Source organism: Vidua chalybeata, chromosome 3, assembly GCF_026979565.1.
Source record: "Vidua chalybeata isolate OUT-0048 chromosome 3, bVidCha1 merged haplotype, whole genome shotgun sequence".
Taxonomy (NCBI): domain Eukaryota; kingdom Metazoa; phylum Chordata; class Aves; order Passeriformes; family Viduidae; genus Vidua; species Vidua chalybeata.
In genome coordinates this window covers 30,604,338-30,631,657 of record NC_071532.1, presented here as the reverse complement: position 1 = coordinate 30,631,657, position 27,320 = coordinate 30,604,338, and the positions used below count along the sequence as shown (strand labels likewise).

Genomic DNA, 27,320 nt, shown 5'->3' with positions numbered 1-27,320 from the left:
TTACTAATTAAAGGATGCCATTGATAAGTTTTCAGAGTGGCCATTGCACTGCAGGAGATTTATTTTTATGTTTTTCCTTCCCCTTTCTATTAGCGCTGGCTTTTCTCCAGTGATCTAGTACCCCTTCTAAACAATGAGACTATCAGCAAAGTATGCAAGTCTCCACCAGTCTGGAGCCTGGGAATATAAACCTGCACAAGATTTTGTATATTCCTGTAAGTATTACACAAAACCAGCACTAGCCCAACACAGTCCTTTATCACAATTGTATGCATGTGATCACATTTTGGATGTAAAATACTGGTTGTGGACCAGATATTGGAGAATGGTCCCAGTAAGGAAAACGCTAGCGAATTGCACAGAAAAAATGAGTTAGTGCCTCAGTCAAACTCATGTTGAAGTTTAAAGAATAGATTACAACTGCCCTGCTACATACAACTCCAATATGTAACTTAAAGGTAGGCTTTTCCAATCCTATGAATGTAGGTTTTTAATGAATAAAATTATGAAATGTAGGGTTTTTATGTGGCCAAGGAACTGTGATCACCCAAAGACCACCTCACCTAAGCCTGTGGTGAAAGACAACAGGTCCTTGCTGTTGCATAAAACAACAGGAGAGTAAGCATACATTTGCTTTTCTGTTGAAGCACAAACCAAGAACTTGTGTGTAAGAAAAAAGCATTCACTGTTTATACTCTAGGGCTGAAACTATTTTAAAGTACCCCATAACTACATTTTGACAGTTTGGATGTAGTCTTTGTTGAGGTGAGACTTTGCAAGCAAATTCTGGTCGGTTATCTATGTTGGTGTCAGATACCCACCCAAGCATCCCAGCTCTCCCATCAGCTGCTGATGGCTCAGCCACATATAATGCAGCCAGGGGAATGAGGGATCCCAGCCTGCTTCTTCTGAATTAAACTGACAAGAATTGTATTAACTCAGAAATGGAGAGAGAATGTTAAAAGTGAAAAGGAGTAGAAAGAGCTCTCTGAAACTTTGAGCTCAGGTGTTACAAGAAAGTAAACCAATTAGAAATAAATTTCTGTATGATAATTCCCGTGTAAATAAAACTGTGATAGCAATCTAGCATTCCAAAGTAAACAATCTAGCATTCCAAAGTAAATGCTACACCACAAAATGACCAGACGGGCACAAAAAAGTCTGTAGCATCTATTGATTAAACAGAGATACTATTTTGAACAGATCAAAGACAGAATTTTATACAGAAAAATTAATTTATAAACATTTACCTCATCGTGAGTTTCCTGTTTTTTTAAGCCAGCACACTTCGTTATTATAAGTTCATGGCATCTCTTGTGAACTACACAAGTGCAAACTAGAAAGACAAAAGCAGATAAAAGAATGAGATTTTATGAAGATTAATTTTAAAGCCTGATCTCAGAAGACTAGAACCACTGGGACTTGAAAGTGTGCAAGTGACTGGTGGTGATTTAGTGTGTCCTATGAAATAAGTTAATTTACAAAAACAGAAGATAATGGACTTTCAAAAGACTAAAGAATTTTAAGATAACTAAAGCATATCTTCCAAATATCTCATCTGTAAAACTACAAATTACCTTCTGAAATGTTAACCACAATTTTTCTCGATTTTTACGTATGTGATTTGTTTATCTGATGAAGTCCATGATCTCCACGTTACATGAGACACAACAGCAAAAACACTTCCTGTTTAAAGAGCTTTCCAAGGAAAACAGATACGAAGATAACTCATTGTAAAAATGAAAAGAATAGAAAAAAAAAGTCAAATATTCTTGCAGTAACACATTATCCTCAGTTGATAGCAGTAAAAGGTTTCAGGAGGCAAAAATGTTTTGCCAATATACATCCTGATTACTTAATCAATGAATAATGTTTGCAGATATGACAGATAAGATAAACAATTACTAGGTCTATCATACTGCAAAATTCAAGGTCATTAAACAAAGTAAAAACCCTCATAGTGAAGTAATGAATTTCACTTTCTCCAATTTTGGTGGTTGTTGTAAGAAAAAAAAAAAAATAGATCAGAAGTCAAGGTACTTCTCCAGATACGTCTGTCTGTTAATACAGTAATTGTTATTACAGCATGTAAAGATTTATTTAAAATGGCATTTACTTATTTACTATGAGATTTAATACAGTAATTCTTATTATAGCATGTAAAGCTCTATTAAAAATGTCATTTACTTATTTACAATGAAATTTCATCCAGTATTTTGTAACTGAAAAATCATCACTAACTTGATGGTTTCTACTTGTTAGATGAGAATTAAGTATTGACACATCATTCCAAGAGGCGACTGCATAAAGAAGTAGGAGTACAAGAAATTGAGTTGAAAAATGGGAGATGAAAATGAAGCACTTGTGCAGTCTTCACTATAACCTTCTCTAATGATGACCTCTATAATTATCTCATCTATTTAAACTACAGTCTTCGCAATTACCTGGAAGTTTTAGACACAGAGTCTTAAGCAAAATAAAGATCTCTCAATTTTAAATGCAAGACTTGAAAAATGAAGAAGCCAAGATTGACAGATATGGTTCCCTAGATGGATGGATATACATGAAGATATATCTGGGATCTGATGTTCACGGCTGTTAGCTGAGCTCCTACTTCATATGTGATGCTTAAGACCAACAGTTTTGAAAAACACTACTGTGACTTGGTGCAAAGATTGTATACTTGTTGAGACAAACTTATTCTGATCATTATGTGCTAAATTCTTAGCATCATACATATAGAATGCCTGATAAAAATATCTTATTACTTATATAACATAATAAATCTATTTAAACTGTCCTTATGTAGAATTTCTCTTACCTTGACATTGGTATCCCTGTTTTCCTATTACACCCCTAAAAAATAATGAAGTATTTTAGAAAATGAAGAGGAAATATTTTTTAAAGTTAAAACATTTTTTCTTCCCTTTACTGGACATGCACATGTTTAAAGAAAAGCTTTTCATAACCAATCATCTAATAATTGCATGCCTAGACTGAGATCAGTTCAAAGTAGGAACATATCAGGTGCTGAGAGGTAACAGGAAAGGTGAGAGACCATGAAGGCAGTCAGAGGTACAGACAGATTTACTATAGTGAAACAAAGCCAAAAAGTGCACAGAAAGGGGACAAAATAGTAAATCATAACCAAGCATACCTCTATTTGTCTATTGACTGCATTTGTCAATATTGCTTGAAATCACTTTAGCCAACATAAAACATAACCCCCACGCACTTTTTAGAGGAATGCAGATGAGTTCATGTACATTCCACATCATTTTACGTTAAGAAAGACCGATTCATTACACACTCCTAAGAAATATTTACTGTTGATCACATCAGATCTTATGTGTAAATCATTATCTCTAGGTCACTTTGGAAAATACCAGGAACTGCTGAAAAACAATTGAAACTGAATGTCTCCACCACTTCTCCCTGTCTGAAAATTGAAAATACTCAAAATAATGTAAATAATTTCTAAAAGGGAGTTCTTGGTGTACATTGTAATAATAAATTGTAATTATTGTAATAATAAATACACGGAGTACACTGAGTACCAAATTCTCTGTGTCATTAGACATATAATATACCCATATTCCATTAACTTCAGTAGGATGTAAAGGAGATTTGCATGTCTTAGAAGAAAGATGGCAATTCTTAATCATGTAACAAAGAATTCTGTCACTGTGACAAAATATAAAAGTCTAATATTAAGTCTAAATATACACTTAGGTCTTGCATAATACTAGACTGGCTGTCTACCTGGAATTTAGTGCGCATTACGTAGGGAAATATGGAACTCTGTGGCTCAAAGGAGAAGACCTCCAAATACAACCAATTCTAATATTTGTGATAGAGGTTTAACAGCCTTCTGTTATCATCTGCAACACTGCTGACAGGTTAACGTCAAAATAAAGAGGAAAAGAACTGCTGCTCTATACCATTTTCACTTCAGTGAAACAGCAAGGTATGCTAACACCCCAACTCAAAGTTGCAAAGAAAGCAAAACCAAAGTTACTCCATACCATATAAAGTCTCTGCAGTGTGAGCAGTATGTTGGTTGTCTAAGGTAGGTGGCCATGAACTTGTGTCCATTAACCTGATGCACCCTGCGCCGCACGGCACCCTGGCGCTTCCTGGGGCGCATCCGCTCCCGGAACACACGCTCTTCATTGTCCTTGGGGGCTGAAACACAGGGAAAAACAATAAGCACTGGCTGTCACAGACACAAGTCAGGGGAAACTCAAATGCTACTCCTAGGTAGATGTTCTTCAAAAATAAAAATAATCCCCTGTGCCCAGCAGTGCAAAACAACTTCCTTAAGTTTTGCATAATTTTTATTCAATTTAGCATCAATTACCAGAGGGCAAAGGTTTTCATTGCTTAGTACAGGAACTTCTAGTTCTTCTAAAGCTTCATCTGTAAATTCACACTAAATTAGGATTAAGTCTTCAACACTTTATCACTATCAAGCACACGGACAACCTCTTAACAGTAATTATACAGTTAAATTCTCCCAAAAGATCAGACTTTCACCTCACTTGATCTCCAGGAGAAGAAAAAGATCCAAACATCGCCATGTCCTTGTACATTCAGAAAGTGCTAATACAAGTGCAAGAAAGCTGAGTAAAAATATGTATTATCAACCAGAACAAAATATTCCATCCAGAATTGACTACTTAGTAGAATTCCTGATTAAGATCTGAGCTTCAGGCTCTAATAACCCACTTTGATACTAATACATGCTCAGCAAAATGTTCAAGGGAAGGAAGTTGTTCTTCTTAATCAATTCCTATTCCAATTGTACATGAGATTTAATGGTAGAGGAAGTAGAAAATAAACTTGATATAACTCAGTGAAAGCATTAAAAAAAAAATTCTTCAGAGTGCATTGGGTCTTTCTTAAGGATTTTTTTTTAAATATCACTAACACCATCATAATATTTTGTATGCATTAAGCAAAAGCTGAGGATGAATTAGCAATTGTTAATGAAAAACAGATTTTGCAAACATTCCCTGAGCCACTCATGCCTTGGCAAACTAGACTATAAGACTTGGAGAGAGCCATATTCAGTCATCCATTGACAACTGAATCTATGCACTCAATACTTTGGAGCATATAACACTTTGATCTGTAGTTAACACCTATCATTCTTTGAATTTCAGCTACTGTGAATCATTACAAGGGCCTAAAAACAACAGCTTTGGTCTGCTGCAAGCTTTTCTGTACATGATTGAGTTGTCCAAGCAACAGTACAGTATCTAATAACAACACAGAAAATTCAAAGTCTGAGAACAACTCAATGTATAAAAAGTCTCAAATCCTTTTAAAACATTGGAATAAATCCTGGTTTTGAGGGTTTAAAATATAAAAGGTATCAATTAAAGAATTTCTAGAAAATCATCTTAAATTAAACCCATGGACAGGCATCTTGAGAAAAAAACAGAGCACAGTCGAACAAATGGAGATCAAGGTCTTTCACTGCAGAGCAAAGGCTAAACTCCTTGACACCAGCAAATTTATTTATGCACAGAAGAGCCTTAGCTCCATACACATTAATGTTTTAGAAACACTTCATACTCAGAGTTGGTTTTCACCCTGACACATCTGTGGGATGGCCAAAGTGGCACTCCTTCTCTATTCTGAAGTGAGCTCTCAGTAAATAAACACTGCCTCGTACACAAAGCTATCCCTTTTATTTATGCTGAAGAACAACCAAAAAGCAATGGTTGTAGGTTGCCCTTCAATAAAGAGATGAGAAATACCAGACAGTTTATTTTTATGTTGTCAATTTTGTTTATTTTTAGGTGTTAAGTAAAACTCTAATGTCTAATAAATATCACAGCTCCTTAAGAGAAAGACTGTCTTCCACAAAGAACATGTAACAAATAGTTGAAAATCCAACAAAATATTCATTTCCCCAGCTTCTTGAATGATTTACTGACTTTACAAAGCTGCTGGAAATCTTTTAAAAGCTATTATAGGAGATAATTCTATATTAACATACATCTGCTCTTTTGGTTATCATCCAGATTGTAGATTTTGCTACAGTATGCACAACCTGGATGTGAGAAAGTTAAAATTCAACTCCTCTGGAAAGGTTTCCCCCCAAAAATCCAACTCTTCTGGAAAGGTTTCCCAAAAAGTTAATGCACTTACATAAAATAAACAAGATGTTCTGACAGTGCATAATACACTTTTGATATGATAATCAGTCTACAGTACTGTTTTTCTCATTTTTTCATCTTAAGCGCAATTCTTCACAGATAAAGCACCTGTAATTTTACAGAGCATGTAAAATCCTCCTCTTGTTTTGGCTACATAAAAGCAGTATCATGACACTGGGTTTTTTTGTTTGCTTTGTTTGTACCAACAAAGTTTTAAAACTACCTTCACTGCATTAGTTTCAATTCTATATTTAATGCTTTAATGAAATTCAATTTTCCCCTTCTAATACTTACAGTGTAAATAAAATAATGAAACAGTATCTTTTTCAGAAATGCACTAACTTGAAAACAGATACAAGCAAAGAATCTGAAAGTATCTGATTAAATGGCAGGCCTCGATTATCAAAAATCACTTCCACACTAACAGCATCACTGTGTGTGAAAAGGATCCTCTAATTGTAGTTAGAAAATATAGTTTTCTTGGTCTTTCTTGGATAATGCTGGAGGTTCATTAGCCAGTTGCCCTCAAACAGTCTCTGCTGTCGGTCTGCTATTCCCCTTTTGTCACTAAAGCCTGGCACTTAGCCAAATCCACGCACTGTGCCCTGCTTTAGAGTGGAAGTGCACAGATGAACTGCATGTTTGGGAGTATCTGCCTCCACCTCACCTCTCACTACACCCTGCGTGCAAACCCCACTTCGTCAGTCGGCAGCAGGACTCCCTTAGAGGGCTCAGAGCAGTGTAGAATCATAGAATCAGGGAGTCATTAAGACTGGAAAAGACCTCCAAAATCTCTTGGTCCAACCACTAACCCAGCACTGCCAAGGCCACCACTAAACTGTTGGAATCCTGGATGCTGAGAATTTTAAACTTTCTGTGCTTAAAGGCACAGACCCACAAGAGAACACTGAATTTGACCTGAGTTTGTGGAACAGGCTTTTGGAATTGATTAATAGTACTGGGATTACAGGTGTGTAGTTGGTTAGAAGTGTGTAATATCACAGGGTGGAAAACTTAGAGTTTGGGATTTTAGAATATAGAAATAAATATGAAGCAAGATGAAAGTTTTAGGGCAGAGGCAGGTTGTTCTTCTTTACCTTCTTCTTTCTTCTTCTTCATGGGTTTGGGTGATATTTTGTAACTGGACAGAAAAGTCTGCATTGCGGGCTTTGAGGGATCAGTTATTGGGTTAAAAGGGAAAATAATCTAGGTGTCCTTAATTGGATAGTTTAGTTTTAAAAGACCTTGTAACAAGAGTTAGTTGGCCATTTTGTGCTTTGCTAATGAAAAAGTTGCTGAACGCACAGTAGTGAGACTGTAACATAAATATGAAATAATAAACACCTGAGTCCAAACATGAAATACCATCTCAAGTGCCTTCAATCCCAACCTCGAGAAACCAGTAATAAACCATGTCCCTAACTGCTACATCCACATGTCTTTTAAATATTTCCAAGGATGGTGACTTCCCCAGGCAGCCTGTTCTAAAGTACACCTACACAATTTGTTAAGAATTTTTTCCAATCTAGACCTCCCCTGGCACAACTCGATAGCATTTCCTCTTCTGTCAATTGTTATTTGGGAGAAGAGACCAACTCCCACATTACTCCACCCTCCTAGAAAGCAGAAAGGTCTCCTCTCATGTTCCTTTTCTCCAGGCTAGACGAGCATCTGACATTACAGTGCCATGACTGACCACTGGATGATGGAATATGAGCCTTTCATCACAGCAGATGAAGTCACAAGAGCTCACTCACAAGCTTAACATTAACTTCAAGTTAACATTAAGTTCAGTCACTCATTCACTGTGACCCTATATAAACATATAAGCAATGCATTCCCATAGTCCCCAAGCAAAACACTGTCACATCTTGTGTACTGGATTTTAGGAAAAACTTATTACTGAAAAGGTGGTCAGGCATTGGCACAGGCAGCCCATGATGTGGTAGAGTCACCATTCCTGGAAGTGTTCAAAAAACGTGTGCGTATGGCACTTAAGTACATAGTTTAGTGCTGAACATGGAAGTGCTGGGTTAACAGGCAGACTTGATGACCTCAAAGGTCTTTTCCAACCTTAACAATCCTGTGATTCACATTGCTGTTTTGGGCCACAGGCATAAAGTCAGGCAGGAACTGTCCCAGGTGACTCAGAAGCAGATGATCACATCTGTTCTGGCTCATACCCAGGGCTGTGAACCACTTAGTTCTAGCAGAACTCACAATAGTCTATATTTAATTTAAAATCCATTTATCTCATACTGAACAGCCACGTTAGAGATGTTAATTTATATGTCTGAAGACACCTACTTTGGAAGGGAGCTACACTGCTCTCCCCAAATATCTCCCATCATTTACAAGCAGGAAAGCAAAGATTAGTAAATGCTAGCAGAAAGGAGGGAGTATTTGGGGAAAACCCCCAACATCTGTATGATATAGACAACTAGTGTTTTCAATGCATTCTTTTGGGACTAGCATCCCAAACAAAATTGGCCTTTTAAATATATTTTTAAAAGTCTTACAGAGGTATGTATAAGGTTCTAGAAAATACCATTAGCATACTGCATACAGTGCATGGCATTTCTACTCTTAGCAAAGGATTTAAAATTAAGTGAATTTTTTATAGTCAGAATATTAACAAGTTTCAATATAAACCATTTCTTCTCATGGTATTTCTACTAAATAGTCACAGAGGGTTATAGTTTCCTCAGTAAAGGCTGTTTCTTTATGTAATGTACATTCTGTTCCCTGTTTTGGTTTTGAGTCCTTCTGTCTTCTGTACTATTCACTTTATCCTTTTCACATGCATTTCTTACATTTTATTTTCAAAAGATGGAGTAAGAAATGATGACAATTTCCAAGTGTTCATGAAGAATGCTGTCGATGGAGCACATTGAGTTTAGGCTTCATATGATGGTACTTGAGAACCAGCAAAATTAGAACTAATTTTATTTCAAAACCATAGCCAGTAATGCCACTCCTTCTTTTCACTGTAGAGTAACCCCTGAGTTATTTGAAAAGCAGTAGCATATAATTGCTTATATATACTCTTATGTACATACATACATAATGCCTACAATTTTAAAGACTCAAAAGACTTGCATGCTTAAATCCAAGCTCTAAGGGAAGTGTTATAAAAATAAAAAGTATCTGGCATGAAAAAATGCACAAAACTCATAAATACATGCAAAATGGAGGCTTAAATGAACTGTCTGAACTACATTTAATGCTGTTCATTGTGTAATATCCATTAAGCATGAATTATAAGTCATAACTTAAAAGTAATTTCTTGAAATTTAGAAGAAAGGAAATTACTGCATAATGCTCAGCAACCTTCAAAAGAAACAAGATTAGGGGAGTAAGACCTGCACACCAAATAACAAAGGCTCAACCATGTCAGGTCTTGTTTCATACTAAAACAGTTTCAGCATAAATGAGAAGGGCTCAATGTGGAGCACTAACTGCAACAAGATTATCCTGCATAGCCATGTCTCATCTTCAATGTTCTGAGTACTTACAGAATTCTGACAACAACCAAAAAAAAAAAAAAAAAAAGGCAAAAATATAAGGCAGAAAAAGAGCAAGAGAGCTTACACATAAATAGAGGGGGTATCCAGCATTTTTTATTGCTGACGATGCTGACTTCTAAACAGGAAAAATGCTGATCCCTTCCCTGAATCTGGAGGTAATTGTTACCAAACCTTCAGTGTTTGAAAAAAAAAAAAAATGAAGCTTTAGTTAAATGGCTTCTGCCACATCAAAGCCAAAGCACAGGCCATGTAGGACAGTAACACAGAAACCAGTGATGCTGCCAGGCAAAGCCTTGCAAGAGAACCCTGACCCCTCATGGCACTTCTGGCACAAGGGGCTTTTCACCCTGGGTGTCACATTGCTGTCACCCCTACCTTACAAAGCGCCATCCAGAGAGCTAGCTGGTTTAACATTAACCTTTAATAATTACAATTGACCCTAAATGAACAACAAATGCAAAGGAACAATGGATGTACTGATGTTTCACTGCTGAAGGTGAAAACTAACAGCTTTTGTATCATATTTAAGCCTGATCACTTTAACCAATATGTACATACTGAAATCGAGCTTTTGTTTTACCATTATCTAATGTCTAAACAGAGGAAGGATATTGATTGAAGCAGGGGAGATCATTTGTCTAAAAATACGTTGGAAAGTGAGAAGGGGCAGAAACAATGTCCAGGACTTCTCAGGATTCAGAATGGAGTGTAACCAGATCATTATGCATCAAAATAAGGTCCCAAAGGATTATTCCCAAACTCTATTCTGGGCTGTACAGCAGAAGGATATATACTGTCATTAAGATTTCTCCAGGCAGAAATCATTACAGGATTTTGCATTTAAAAATTTAATCTAAGGGAATTTAAGGGGAAAAAAAAACAAACCCAAAACAACAAAAACCAACTGTGACCAAAAAGCTAAACACCCGCAAATATTTACATTTCTAGATCCTTTCTAGTGAGAAAAGTCTTGTTTAGTAGTAACACATGCAACAAACTAATTCTGTACCTTTTAGAGAAAAAAATAGTAAGGTAGATATATGATAGAATATGATATCATAAAGCTGTTACTGATGAGCACAGAAATTATGTAGACAGTTTACCACAGTCACAGAAAGAGCATGAATTTTTTCTATGTCTTTTTCTAGAAGTATCATGTGTTTCCAGACTACTTCTTAAACAACAAGCATACAGGTTTTGCTTACTGTATCTCAAATCTGCTTTATTTAGGAGACCCGACAGGAAATTTCTTGGATAGGAGAATCAGATCCTTTAATAACACTATATTGTTAACAAAAACAAAGGTGCTGAGTGCTACTAAAGAAATTAAAAATGCTCACAGAATGCGTGAGTTTTAAAAGAGATGTGTCTTTTAAAAGAGATGTGTCTGAGGTCTGCTAACACCAGCTATTTACTAAATGCACTGAAGAATAAATTCCATTTTAAAGTATATCAAGCCCAAATATGGTCCATGGCTTTGTAGCATGGGCTGAGGCTCAAATGTATTTGCCTTCAAACACATGCTTACATTTAAATGATTAAATTCTTGTCTAAAAGAGAGATTCTGCCTATATGTATTTTAAGATTTCCCTTGAGATACACACAGAGTTGATTTGGGGTGTCACAGGTACATATTTTTGTTTGAGGGCTTCTGTTACTTTCTTTTTTTAAAAAAAGGAGCCCAACCCAAAACACCAATAACACTATAAAACTATTTGATGATTACTTACACACGATTCAAAGTTTTTCTACATACTTAATTATTATCAGGAGCACATTCATAAGCTCACTCAAAGCTGAAGGGACAACAGTAACTCCTCACATCTTTTCAAACAGAAATACTTTCACATTCAATACACTTAATAAAGGAGGACTTAATGTCCAGAAGTACTAAAGAGTCTCATAGATACTGATGGTCCAACTGCAATTTCAGCATACACAGAAATCCAATTTAGTTTTCAGAAATGTCCCTGTCTTGGTGGTTAGCAATAATTCGGACCAATTGTTCAAAACCAGGAGTGAGGTCCCTGAAGAGACTGGGGAAACCCCCGGTGCTGCCCCAGCTGCAGCCCATCCACTCGGCTACAGCAGAGGCTGGGGTGAGGAGGAATTACTTTCCATACTTGCTCAGACAAAATTTTCCTTTAAATGACTTAGAGACATTTCTTAAGAAAGTCTGTTTCTGCACTTGATCTCCACAATGCCTGCAGAATTAGCAACAATTTACACAAGCTTAAAGTATTAACAACATAGAATTACACACGGTCATCTTCAGTGACCATACAGCATGGTTTAATAAATCTAATATTTAACAAACAGAATTCTGTTTTATAGGAATTGGACCAGTGGTAGGGGATGGATATAAATATGTGATCTGTTTTTTAGATCCCTGGGAGCTCACATGGATCATGGGGTACTGACCTCGTTTTGGAGGGTGGATGGCAATTTCTGTACTTAAACAGCTGTCACATCCACAAAGCAAGCAAATCAGAGATGGATCCCTCCTACTTCCTCTCAATTTCTTTATTGGTGACATGAATGATTTAAAGAAAAATTGTATTCCTGAAACAATGTAACAACCTGTAGCTACAATTTTCATATTACAATTTATTTGGCAAAGGAAGTTATATCACTAGAAATACCACACAGAAATTACCTGTAGCAGGTTTTCTGAAAAGTGAATTTCACATCTCAAGGTTTTTAAAATAAAGTTTCAACTTCCAAACCTTTTTCCACAACCCAGACATTAGTGCTTTTTCAGTTGTAAAGGAGATGTCACAGGCAACAGGACCAAAACACAATGCTAACTAATGTTATTTTGGTCTTATTTTTCAGGGGGAACAAAACAGCCTCACTCTAAACACAATGCCCTTATGTCAACAAATCTGCAATTGAAATTAAAGAACTGGAAATGCATTCTACATATGGCAAATACTAAAGATATTATTCATGAGAAAAAGCTCACTCCATGAAATTTAATGCATCTATTAATGTCCTAACTAGTAAGTAAAGTAATAATTTACAAAACGTAGAACAATTTTTGTGCTATAACTTGACTTGATAAACTTGCAGGCAGAAAATTAAATTAGTTTGTGTCAGTAAGAGTCAGATCATGTTGTTACAGTGTTAGTAATGAGCAGTATTAGCGTTGTTAGTGTAAAGCACCTGACAGACTAACAAAATGAAATATCTCATATTAAGTCAACTACTTACTAGAGCTAAAAAAGCACAAAATCTCCTAAATGGAGAAACTGCATATATTACAACATATTCTATTATTATTATAAGTTTATTGTAACTGATCAGATTATTGTATTGATCAGAAGAGCTATCCTTGGGACTTGACCTCTCTAATGTCACTGCTGCAAGTCTACAATGATGTCCTGCAATTTGACTGCACTGTGCTCCTCGGAGCGCGCCCAGCCCCTTGTGGTGGCAGTGGAGTGGTCAGTGCTCTGGTGACAAATGCTCACACTGGCTGTGCTTTGTCCCCAGTGAAAGAAAGAGGGTGATTCAAACCATCCCAGTCAGGGCTGCAGTGGGAGGTGAACTTCCACAGCAGCACACAGCCACGCTTATTTTAACAGAGCTTCAGGCTATGGAAGTATCTGCAGGGTCAAATGACCTCTCTGCAGGGTCAACACCTGAGCTGCTGGCTTTTGTCAGCTTCCTGGAAAGGAAATAGTGTTGTGATGTGAAGAAGGAAAACAAGCATTGTAAAAACTTCAGGACAAAGCTTTTTTCCCAGAGGTAACTGTTAAACCAGTCAGATCCCAAATGACGCTATTTTAAGCAAGTGTTTGTGATAGATTAGGGAAGTTCAGCAGTCTCTTTCCAATACTTGCAAAAGCTACATACATTATGATGAAACAGAACCTTGTACATCTGGGATTCTAGTCTTTCAGAAGTTCTTTCTTAAGTATTTGTTAAACTCTAGCTTTGTTCCTTTCCCATAGAATAACAGAAGCCCAGGTGGCAGGCACCTAGGAGATTCCTGAGCTCAGTCTCCTGCAGTACGGAAGTGCCCCATGTACTTCAGGCATCCTCAGCTTTCATTTTTTTGATGGTTCTCAAAAATCTCCAGTGAGGGAAATTCCACAACACACTCGCACATCTTGTTTCACTACTCTGGCAGGCAGGCTGTTTTTCTAATATTCAATCTCAATCCTTTTGCAATAAGTTATGCTGGATGAGTGATAGCACCCTGAAAAGGAAGTTTTTGACAGCATAGAAACTACTGTATCTTGTAGCAAGGCAGCCATTATCTTGTGGATACCATGCAAAAGGCCAGAGACACAGCAAGATCTCTCAGAAAAGAGGGCTGCAAAAATTTTGTATTTTCTCAGGTCACAGCAAGACAGAAACTGTTTTGCACTACACAGGACCCTGCAGATATCCCAGTCATATACTAGCTACAGACAAGTCATGGTATCCGAAGGCAAAAAAGGGAATGAAAATCACTTACTGCCTTTAGCTACTAAATCTCAAAGTTGTCTTGCCAATTCCATTTCCAGATCCCCATCCTGACAGCAACAATTTGTTTCTATCCAAGCTTTGAAATGCATGCAACAAAGCACCCTTGCACTTAAAATTTCTATATTAAAATTCCATATAACCACATTAAGGATCTATGGGGCATAACCTTCATAGGTCAGAGAAGATGGCTTTCAAAACATGGTTTTATAGAGGTTGTACCTTCAGCAAGCTCAATCCTGCTCATTACACAGATTACATTACGCAGATTCAAAGTACTTCACAGTGGCAGTGAAATCTTACCTACAATTATAGAAGTGGTTTTGCTTTTTATTTTTTTTAATTTGTTTCTCAATAAAGTACTAACTGTTTGCTTGTATCCTCCACAGGGCTGGGGAGCCCACTGCAGAATTGACTGTGATTCAGAGAACGTCCCACAGTGCCTATGGAACAACTGAGACAGCCAGAGAAGATTGCACAGCAGCTTCCTTTTCCCAACCAGGAAAAAGCCTTTCAGTTTGACTGATTTTGGTATAAAGTAAAAAGCACAGAATCCTCATTACTTTGCTCAAAAAATGCTCACAAAAGCCAGAGGAAGCTTCAAGGGCTGGGAGAATGTCAGTGATATTATTATATTTTAATGCAGATTTTTTTTCTTATACTTTCAGGCAATTATAATGCTATGCTTCAACTAATTAAAGACTTTAAAATTTGGAAATTACTTCTCTCTTCCAACAGTACTAAAGTAGTTAGACACAAAGTAGCTGTACCTTCATGTAGGTAAACTCATCAATGGGTTTAGTTATATATCTAATAAACAAAATAGGATTTGACCCCAAGCAGTATGACATTAAAACAAGGCAATCAAATCTTTGGATTTAATTTTTCACAACTCTACTGATGAACTGAACAAAACAAGCAAAAGATATTAGTGTTATGCCTCAAAAGGACTGTTCTCTGATGCATCTGTCAGATAACATCTGACAATTTTTTTTTTCCATTTTTGGCCCAATATACAACCCATAATACATTTAAACCAATGTTCCAACATGTCACTGCTCTTTCTAGTTTATCTATTAATAAGGACTATGTTATGACAATCTTGTCATCCTCTACCAACAGCCTCATCTTGCCTGCTTCCTAAGTGGGCAGTTCTTGCAATCAATTGCAAGAGACAAAACTCAGCAGCAAAAGAACTCCTTTCCTCTTTCCACTGTCTTTCTTGCAAACGTGGGAGGAATTTTCCTTATTCTGATATCCCCCCCAAGCACACAACAAAAGCTTAATTAAGAACATCTCTGACTCATAAGCAGTGCTATTAAGGCAAATCTCACATCTATGCCTTTCAACATTACATCCATTACTACAAATTTCCACCCAGAAAATAGTAATAAATTTATGTTACGTAAATCCTGAAGTATTTGATATGATTTATTATCAGCATACTACTTTCAACAGTCCAACAATGCATTTCTGGATGTGGCTATAAGAAAGAACATATTCACTCTGCCATGGATTGCAATGGAAATTTTCCAATATTTAAAGCACTATTTACCTGCCCTATATGATGTTAATCCTATGTATCTAATGCATGTATCTAAAAATGAGCTAAACAGGATGTTCTTTCTCCTTGCCAGACTTATGGACACAGCATAATGAAGGAATTGCAGATGATGAGTCTATGTGTTGTCAGTAGAACCTGAATGTATTATATAGGTTTTTACTGGGGAGGTGACTGACATATGACAGGATGATCCCTTGTTCCTGTCCTGATGTCCCCTCATAACCTATTATTGGCAGAAGAAGCATTTCTCAGTGACAAGATTAAACAAGAGAAGTTTTAATGTCTTTCTTATTTGCTTTGGGTCTCAATATACAGAATATTTTATTGTTCAAACACTATACAACAATAAAAAAATAGAGCCACGAGGGGAGATCAGAGTGTTAACTCATTCTAAAATGAATCCTACCATGCAGTTGCTACCAGGTCCATCATGTCCTCTGATTTCTAATATCAGATTGCTACCTATAAATATAGTGCCCATTTTTTGCAGATCTTTGTGCAAAAGAACAGTAAAGGGATCTCTCTCAAGGTTCTTAGGATTCCCAGCAAAATTTTGTAGCATTGTGGATTTTGTACAGTGTGCTTGCTGAAATACACATCACATGAGAACTCCGGCTCTTGTTAAATGAAGCAACACATATCTAGCCCTCAGGTTATGGAGGAGCACTTGAAAAATGTGATGCAAATGCACCCCACTCCAAATATATTATGGAAAATTGTGCTTGTCTCTCTACACTGGATACATGAATACAAATCAGTATGGGGTTCACATGGCAAGGTTCTGGTGGTGGTGATGGTAAGCTACAGGGGCAGTTTCTGTGAGAACCTGCTAGAAGCTTCCCCTAGATCCACAAATGCCAGCTGGGTGCATGACAGACCCATGCTAGCTGAGGCTGAGCCCACCAGCAGCAGGGGTAGCACCTCTGGCTTCAAGTATTTAAGAAGCACAGAAAAAAAATCCCACAGAAAAAATCCAACAGCAGACAGAGAAAGAAGTAAGATGTTGGAGAAACAATGCTGCAGACAGCAAGTTCAGTGAAGAAGGAAGGGAAGAAGGTGCTTTAGGCATCGCAGCAAAGACTCCCCTGCAGCCCAGGGTGAAGACCATGGTGAGAGAGCCTATTTCCCTGTAGCCCATGGAGGTTCAGAGTGAAGCTCAGATCCACTTGCAGAATATGAACAACCCCACACTGGAGCAGGTGGATGCCTAAAGGAGGCTAAGAAGCCTGTGCATGAGCAGGACCCCAGCAGGATATGGAGACCCATGGCTAAAGAAATGCATGCTGAAGCAGGTTTGCTGGCAGGACTTGTGACCCTGTGGAAGAGACACATACTGAAGAAGTTTGTGAAGAACTTCAGCTGGTGTGAAGGATTCACATTGGGCAAGTATCTGATGGTCTGTCTCTCATGAGAATGGCCCCGTACTGGAGCAGTGGAAGAGTGTGAGGAGCCCTCCCCTGAGTAGAAAAGAGCCCAAGAGAAAATGTTTGATGCAATCCCCATTCCCTGTCTTGCTGTGCTGGTGGAGGAGAGGATGTAGAAGATTTGGGTTTTAAGTTGGGCCTGGGAAAACAGGAGGAGTAAGGGGAAGGTGTTTCAAGATCTAGTTTTAGTTCTCATTATGCTTCTCTGATTTGATTGGCAATAAATTTAATTGATTTCTCCAAGTTAAGTATGTTTTGCCCTTCTGAAAACACTCCCCACAGAGTCATGTCTCCTTGTCCTTTTCTCAAACCATGAGCCTTTGGTAATACTCTTCTTCCCAACCTATTACAGAGAAAGACCTTGTGGGCACCTGGCTGGGGTCAACCCACAACAGCTGGATTAACTTTGTGTCTTACTGTATAAGACACACAAATGGGTAAAAAGACAAGACTTTTTGAGCCAAGTTCTAGAAGTGTACTTATTTCTAACTTTTGCCTTTTTTTTTTTTTTAATATATATTCCAAATGTCTTAGCTGCAAAGTTAATTTAGCCCTTATTCTCCAACCTTTGGTAAAACAGATGCATTGGTGTCTTTCTCATGTTCAGTGATTTGATGAGCATGTGGCTCAAACTTTTACATGAAATGCAAAGTGCTTCTGGCTTATGAAAATATGCTTAACTGGCCACCTAATTTCTAACTGAGTCAGAATTTCAGAAAAATATTAAAGCATCATCTGCTAGAAGGAATCTAATGGAACCTGAGCTGTTTTACCTGACCAATGGCAGATTAAGCCTCTAATAAAACGTACACTCACAGAGGAAAAGAATTGGCAAAGAGCCTTCAAAGAGGCAACAGATGTGTTGATTGAGATGTATTTTGTTTTTCATAGTTCTCTAAAACTGATGTAAAATTCAGGAATGCTTAAAAACTTACTGATGGAAGCAGCTGGCAAGTGTGAAGAGTGGGATGTTGGATGATGAGGTGACTTAGCATGGGAATTGAGAGGAAAAAAAAAAAAAAGACCAAAATGGAATCCGACAGAGCTTTAAACCTCTCACTTTGGAGAATGAAAACTCAGAGAAAATGGGGCGTGAAAGAAAATGGAGGGAGAAATAAAAGGGAACATAGGGCTGATGAAAGAGAGCACATCAGAGAATGCTCTTTTTCCTCCCTGTAGGATGAACTGTGAGCAATGCAGCTCACATCTCTCAATGGCCTGAACTCCAAGGGCAATCAGAGTTCAGAATTATTGTTAATCAATTAATTTCCTTTCTACTCATTTGCTGTACAGAAAAGTTAACTCTCCTTATTACAGAAAGCTCATACATAAGAACAAGCAGATATACATGTACAGAGTTAGCTACAGAAAAGCACTCAAGAGCCTTGCTTTTTCCACAGGGAACTAAATATCTGTCTCACAGTGCTCTAACAGATTGGATATTCTCATGATGAAAGAAAATATTTTAGACTGCTAAGGTTTTCCCAAAAATATTGTCAATCAAATTCACTGAAAAAACTAACTTAAAAAATCCCACCACAGGTGTTGTGTCTTTAGATTCATGATAGTTAAAGCTAATTTAAACCATGTCTATGCTGAAGAACAGGTACAGAAAGTCAGCTTTTCTAGTTCTTCTCCTTCCACGAGTCACCTTTTGCTATTTTACAAAACAGAAAGCAGTTCAGTACTAACAAATGCCCTCAGCACTCGCTGAAGGTTGACTTTCAAAATATATGTGAAGACTTCATATAAGAATTAATGTGTGCAGGAGAACACCTGCTTCTAACATTTCTTAAAACTGTCTTTCAAGAAAAATATTTGTTAAACTCTATGCTCTGTATCTGAGAGCGAAAATAGAACTAAAAAAAAAACCCAAAAAAGCATCTCTGAATTATTTTCTTTTCTTCTTCAGAACAAAGATCAAGTAAAATACTTCTTCAGGATCCAAAAAACTTTCTCCCTACTCCAGAAAGTAAATCAGGCAATGAAAACAGAGACAAAACAACTCTTGGAATGATTGTAGATTTAAATTTTCTCTTATTATTCCAGTGCTGTATCTGCTTTCCATTTAGCATTGACCCTGTCTTCACACCAGTGGTACTACCTGTGGCTATTCTGAAGCATCAAGTAAGTTCTCCTAACACGGACAGCACAAAACTCATCTAGAAACCTGTGCACAGCACAAGGAGGATTGCGTCCAACCAAAATCTGTGGGGAGCCAAGAGACTGACAAGGAGACTGCCTGCAGCACAAAGGACAACTATTTGTACAACTTAATGCTTTAAATGCGTAGCCACACGAGGATAAGATCTATCTTTGGTTACAGCTCTACACTTATGCCAGAGAACAGAGACACACATAAAATCCAGGAGAATTTGGCTCAGTTTACTTACAGTAGAGATAAAAAGGGAAACCTTAATTGTGTGTGTCCAAACTGGAAAGATACAAAATGTTCTAGCAATTGTAAAAAAAATAACCTCTAAAACATTTACTGTTTTGTTTATTAACAAATCAAGAGATAGTAGACACTTTAAAAAAACCTTTCCTTAAGAATTCAGGTCATAGCCCATTATCCCAAAACTTTTCTGTCCTCCTAGCTTTGCCAGAACCTCTGCTCATATTCAAACACTACATAATTCATTTTAACGTAGACTTATCAGGTTGCTGAATAAGAATGTGAAACTCAGCTGGCTGTAAGTTGAAAAAATATATTCAGTGCCCTTCTTATTGCTGCTGTCACTGATTTAGCTGTTCCCATGGTAAACTTAAATACCACCACAGGAAGCTGTATCATCTATCAATTCACAAGTTGCAAAGTGTGGTGGATGGAGATTTCATTTAACAGATCCCAGAACTGTCTGGTTGAAGAATGTTGCAGTTGAAAGCTGGAGACTGAATTTCTTTTTTTTTTTTTTTTCTTTTTTAAAACAGCCCTGTATAATCTCAAGAATAAGACATATGGCAGCATTTCCAAGTTGGTTTCAAAGAGACTTTGATTTCCCACTCACTTTCTCTCATTGCGAATTACCTAAGAAGGTGTCAGAAGTTCCTCGAGAAAATCCTTTTAACACTGGTTGTCTTTACAAAAAGAACCTCTAGAGAGAAGCTCCTTTAAAAAAATAAAGCAAACCAAAAAACAAAACCTCAAACAATTTTGCCTGTTCTATGGCTGGAACCTCTAACTTGACTCTCCATGACACATCACAGCAGTCATGAATTAGTTTATTATAATCATTTTAAAACAGAAAAAATGTGCTTCTTTCTTGAGAAGGAGACAATAGCATCCTAAGAAAGATTATCCCACACACTAAAAAGAGATTTTTACCATCAGAAATCTCATAAATAAGAGCTAATGTACCCTATGAAACTTCTTCCTTTAGTAACTATCTATTGAAAATCAAAAATATATTCTTACATGTTTAAAAGATTTCTCTAAATGTTTTTTAATAAAAAATTACCTTTGCCATTAGCATACAGTAGCCAAATAAAAATATTGAATGCATTTTAAGAAATACAAATGAAGGTGGAAAAAAACCCAATTTAAACTAAATAAAACCACATTTATAATCTGACCTTTTCTTTATTCCACTTCTGGAAAACCATAACAATAAGACTTTAAAAAAGAGGAAAAGCATATAAAGATGTTTTTTTAGCAAGTAGAAAAGAAATGCAAGGAAATGGAAACACAGCATTTCAAGATTTGAGCACTCCAAAAATCTCTTTAAAAAAAGAGTCTTCACTATGACTCCTCAAGATTTTTTAAAGCTCCCAATAATACCCCTTCCAACACGTGAAACCAATCCTTACTTTTTGATGTATTTGGAACACCCCTGAATCTGAAAATTTGATAGCACACAGTGAATCTAAACCAATCAATTGCCAATTACCAATTTTGTCATACTATATTTTTGGAACCACTACAACAAACTTATGCTAAGCTTAGATTTTAAGATTTTATAGGATACAGTGAAACTGCCTGAACTCAGCTGCATTAAAAGTGCCTTAAATCCTATATCCAAACCCAGAGGTATTCAGAATAGCTGCCTCTATTTGGCAACTTGGACCACGATGTCCATATTGTGGAATCAGTTTACTTCCTCTCCCAAATGCAAGAACACCATCTTAGTATACACAATGCCCCTCTTTCCATGGTGGGGAAAAAGTCATAGAAATAGGCCAAGAAAATTAGATGTCACTAAGTGATTTTCAGTCAGCCCACACAGAACATTAGGGGGAAGAAAGCATTCCTCTGTGCAAGCATTAGCACTATTATTAACAGCATCTAGACGTATTTAACATGATTATTCTTGTATCTATTCCAGCAAGCAACACAGATTACACTTGTCCCTTGGATGGAAAGACAGATACAAAATCATGAATATGATCCTCCATCTGTATTGTATTTATCTTTACCAGAAGGAAGAAAAACAGGATTGAAAGTTTTCCTGGAAGCCAAGGGCAAAAATAAATCTTAGTTTTAGAGAAGCCAAATGAAACATTATTACTGTTGTGCCAGAGCTATGGTTTTGATGAAAATGAATTGTAAATTATTTAGAAAGAAGTAGAAAGCTGCATCACAAATCAAAAGTAGTAAGGTCCCAGTTTGAGTATGGAGACATCAGCAAATCATTGCTGTCTGCCATGAGCAATGCAGAAGTTGTGTGGTTCTACCACTGCACCAGAAGCATGTTTTGAATCACCATCAAAATAAACTGACCTGTGCATTTACAAGTTTTTTAACTAACAGGACAATCACTAGATGCAAGGAGCAGTTGCCTTCTGACCAGTGAAGACCCCTAATTTTATCTGCATCACATTTTCCCTTTCCTTTTATTCTCACAAATGTGCAGCTTCCTGCTGACACTACAGAACATCATCTGTCTGGTCACACATGCAACAAAGGAGTGAACTCCTATTAATAGCCACTGGAATACTCCTGGTAAGTTAAACATACTGTTATACCACTGGTCCTAACACAGGAACTCTTTCAGCCCACCACTCATTTCTTTAAGGGGCACTACCTCTAAAACAGCTGCTTCCATCTGAGACACAAACTGCATACATGCTAAAACACAATGGTCTTGGTCAGGGACCAACTTAGATAAACTGCCAGGAATTTTGAGTTACATTGCTGCAAACTTACACAAAAGTAATCTGTCTCTGCACATATAAAATAAAGAAAGAAATGGTTTGCAGGAGAACAGTTCTTTGGAACAAGTTTTTAAGGTGCTTTATAGCTTATGAATAACAAAATTAAATTAAAGCAAAAATCTCTCAGTAAGCATGAGACTTTGTTAAGAAATTAAAGTAGAAATTCTCCTATTTAAAATTTAAATTCTCCTATTTAAAATTTAAAATGAAGTAGCAGATTATATGAGACAACATCAAATATTACTCATTTGTTAATTAAAAAAAATAATGTATCTTTTTATTTACATTCAGTGGTATAAGCCATTTACATGCAGTAGGCTTTCATGTAAGCCTAACTCCTGAGAAGTAAAATTTCTTGTGCAATAAATTTTTTCTTCTACCACTGTCAAACACCAGTTCTTTCTTTTCCTCCATCTCTGGGTCTTGGAAGAGCAAAACTTAGAAACCGATTTCTAAAAAACTATTTCTAAAACCCCACTTATAAAAGCTGTGGTTTTACTTCCACTGAATTGGCCATTGATGGCCCACTTCTCTTCCCCCTTTCCTTCTCTACGGCTAAGAAAACAGTCTATATCAAAACTGACAAAATTTTCAGATACAATTTACAATGCAATAGGTAGGCAGGCAGATAAATCAGACAACTTTAAATTTAGTGATGATGGTTTACTGTGAAAGGAGATATTTTTCATGAGAGGAGTTCAGGATTTTCTGGTTTATTTTTGGCTATCGCATCTTTCTAGCAGATCATGATTCATTCACCAGTCTTCAAGGAAGACCAGTACACATGAGTATTTTTAAGCACAGTGCTTGCATAGTTTAAAACTCATTTGCAGCAGTAAGATTAGACCTCAAATGAAGGCTCAGCACTTCTGCCCATGTATTACGTACAAGGGGCTGGGGAGCCCTACAGCTTGGGCTGGACTCCAGTCCTGCAGAAAACCAGCTGCAAAGCAGCACACGCTGTGGGGATCTCCCCAGACCACAGCTAATGTTCCTAAATGAAGCCTTCAGCACAGGGATGTGGATGTTTTATGCAGTGAAGTACAATATTAGAAAATATTTTAAAAGTATTTTTATTTAACATACATATTACATGGCATGTTTTTATGAGTATGTATAGATACATACACAGTCAAATCTAATGTCAGAAGAGATGTAAACAGCTCTGCTGTGCCCTCCTCTCCCTGTGAAATTTATGATCACATATGATCTGGGAAATTTGGAAGATTGCAGAAGAAAGCATATTTAGCAGCACAGGGACTCACTCTCATAAACTTTACTAATGCAAATTCTCTTCTGCAAGTGTGATACAACTTTCATTGCCACCTTTAATCTGGTCTGTTAAACACAGATGTAACTATTGGGCCTCTTGAACAAAATCAAATTTCCTAAGAGGTAGCATCATGTAGAAGTGTCTTGTTTTCCCTCTTGCAGAAAATATTCCTCTTAGTGCTTGAGGTTTTTCAAGACTATTCAGTTTAGTGACAGTCCATGAATCAGTGCTCTGCTTCCAATTGTTGCTGAATTACTAGGAATTGGAAGTAACATTTAGAAATTTCAAGAAAATAACTTCTGAGAAAGGCAATTCCTAGGAAACAAGCCTGTCTAAATACTAAAGAAATATGTTAATGCTTAAAATGATAAAAGATCATAATAATTCAAGTCAGTTATTAAAGGAGCTATAAAAATTCTGAGCATTCTGAGAATAAGAAGATTCAAAATCAAGACAACCAAACCTTTGACTACAGCAATTCAAACATCCCATTATTCCAGGCTCCAAGATGAACAAACCTTTCAGTCCTAAGTCTAAAACCCATAAATATTCCATAAACTTTAAAATCCCTGAAGACTTTAAGATATGATCCAACATATAATTAGAAATTTCAGGAGCTCAATTTACCTTGTGACAGTAATCTGGAACGATGATGTATTTTATCATAACCATAAATTGCACAGTGTGTTATTTTTTAACTCATGCTACTTGTTCTAAGTAGCTCCAAAATGCTACCCTCAGACACTTGCATAAATTCATGTATGGTCAGCATGGAAAGCTAACAGAAATTGTTTTTCCAGAAAAACATTCAAGGTAACTTTCAATTATATAAGTGTCAATTGCCATACTTTAAAAAATTATTTGATGGATACAAGATTTCAATTATTTGGGGTTTTTTTCCACCCAGTCATAAATAACCTACCAAACTGCCTTCAAGGAATGCTATAATTTACATGGAGAGACCACCTGAGAAACAATCAGAGAGAACAATATGTAAAATATTAAACAAATTTTAAACTAATAAAAGAAGCTCAGTTTAAGATGTTGTGCCACCGACACATAGCACTACAAGCTGTTATTAGCTTCACTGTTGTCCTTTCATCTTGTTTAATGGGTTCCCTTTAGAGAGTGACCTGAACTTGGAGTTTGCTTCTCAAATAGGGACTCCAGAATGCAAAAATACATTACTGTGCTGAGAAAGCTCACACCCACAAAGCATTAATGAGCATGTTATTTATTTCAGGTGAACGCACTAGCTTTTCCTTTCAGCAGAACTTACTTAAAGATTCTCTGAAGACTTGCTCCTGAACAGTTCTATGACCTAGTTTAAAGAAAATGTAAAAGGATTGCATTTTTGGCTCTTTAAATCAAGGTTTTTTTGCATTTCCAAACTTTGCTGAATCGTTTTGGCTGTGGTGCCTGTCCTTATCTGCCCAAGCAATACTCAGCAGTATGGAATTTGCTTCCAGTGTACACTGAAAGTGCTAGCACTTTGCAAAAACCATTATTTCTTAAACAAAGCATCTTTCATTGTATTTTACAAAACAGTTTTGAAACCTTTCGATATGTACACACAACGTCCATCTGCACAGCAGAAATGTACTCAAATGCATCCAAGAAAATCTTCAGAGGGTATGTGGGTCTATCAAAACATAACCTAAAAACATCCTACACCAGAACTCTTTTGATTAATACATGAATATAAGACCCAGTGCTTCAAGCATCAAGGACTGAGCAGAGAATCAACTGCTAAGGCTGTTTGCCTAAGAAGGTTTTTCTGAAGGTTTCAAAATCTGCAAAATCAATTAAAAGAATCAGGTTTTATTACTGAACATATTCTAACTACATTAACAGTAGAAGGGAGATGACTGAATCTCAGACATAGTGCTCAATAGAGTTAATAAAAAAAGAGCTAAGTGATTTAATTACACCTTTCAAATCTGCCTGCTCTCACAGACTCCATACTTCAACATTCAAACTCAGTTTCATCCCTTCTACTAAAAATATCTTTTATTACAGGGGAGTAAAAGTAAAAAGCTTATTCAGAACAAAAATTATAATTTCAGACAATGCATGGTGTGAAATGACATGTACCTTCCCATGTTAATGAGTATTTCAGTAGCAGCACGGCTTACGTAATAATCATGGGGTTTATGGCAGCTGGTTATTTTGACAAGAAATCTGAAGGAGCTGTGTGAAAATAGCATGGAAAAAAGGAAAGAAAAGCAATAGGTCTGACAAGTAGATACCCTTGTAAAAAACATGCCTAGTCTGCTCTTTGCAGCTTAGTTTTCATATTGAAGGTCCAATTTTGAATCTTATTAATAGATAAAAAAGGAATTTGCAGCAAAAATCTTAAGGAACCCATCTGCAAACATGTTTCTACAAATTGCTCCACTGAAATGGAAATTGTTGAATAGACAGTGGGCATACTCCCATATTTTTAAGCAAAGACTAACTTTTTAATACATTGCAGTGAATGGGGAAAACAGAAACAAGGTTTAATCAGTACAGTTCAACTGTGGTTTTGGACATTTTAATTTCAGTTCTGACAACAAAATGTAGGGCCCAATAGTGTTCTCAAACATCAAAGGAAGATCTTTATTACTTCTTTTCAACAGGGGAAAAGGTAGTACAGTAATCCCAGCAGACCAAATGACAATTTTACTAAAAGAAATGTTGTTGGTTTTTTTTTTCCCCTAAACATTTAATTTGAAGTTTAACCTTTACAAATGCTTAAGTTAAAGTCTGTCCAGCAAAACCAAAACAATCGTGATAGTTCATGGTTTGTTTTCATGGAAGCCACAGCAGTGCACCTTTGTTAAAATGGTCGCTGACTCTGAGCAGCACAACCACAAGGTGGCAGAAGAAGCAATATCTTCTTGCTCAGGAGCTGCATTGCTCTGGGGAGGCCATGCAACCTGCCGGCTTTGCACAATAAATTATTTGCCCCTATTAACGACGATGAAAAACGGACAGGTTCAGGGTAACTCAGCCCTCAGGGCTGATAAAGGTACGTGTCTTCCCAGAGCATTCTAGCTGCTGTAAATTGAATTGCTGCTTTATAGATTGAAAGCTTGTACAACTGGAAACTTCAATCTAAAATACGATCAGATTATTTTATATCTAATTATTAATAAAGTTTCAGGAAAAAAAAACCTCCAAACAATTTTTGGATGCCAGATTCAGCTTGAAAATTTGGAAATATCTGATTTGATGACACATTAAAAATAACAGCATTTATTGAAAATTTTATATACCCATCCATAATTTTAAGAGATTCTTTTTATCACTATTAAAACAGATCACTAATTATTTTACGAGATTAGTAAATAGGGCTTCAACCACCAGTCTGTTTTACTTTCCTCTGTTTCATGCTATAGTAAGACCATGGCAGACCAGGATGCATTTCACCATGCACAAGTCAGGCAGGCTTGTGCTCCTCAGTGTCACCAGCCCGGGCAGAGCAGGTTTGGAGAGACACAGACATGCCCTGCCCCAGCCCGTGGGACTGACCCTGCACTGCTACCCCAGCACAGCTCAGCATCACAGCCCTGACACAAACACCCGCACAGTGAGGAAACGACTCCCTCTCCTTGACTTGTGCACAGTCCTGCCACGACAATGACAAACAATTAACCTGCTAACCCAAAAGGATGATTCCTAAATGAGCCTGAAAGCTTTAGTAGCTTACTGCACTCAAGTGAAACCAGGCAGAAAATCTACTGAATCAAAGCTTCT

General features: G+C 36.9%; 1 protein-coding gene across 1 annotated transcript in view; it reads right to left on the bottom strand.

Annotated features, from left to right (window-relative positions):
• Positions 1–27,320, bottom strand: part of PRKCE (protein kinase C epsilon) — a 286,848-nt gene that overhangs the window by 106,627 nt on the left and 152,901 nt on the right. The window contains exons 3-5 of the mRNA XM_053938670.1: positions 4,026–4,185; positions 2,822–2,856; positions 1,251–1,336 (exon numbers count right to left, since the gene is read on the bottom strand). Coding sequence (XP_053794645.1) covers positions 1,251–1,336; positions 2,822–2,856; positions 4,026–4,185 — 281 coding nt within the window. The remainder of the gene's footprint in view (positions 1–1,250; positions 1,337–2,821; positions 2,857–4,025; positions 4,186–27,320) is intronic.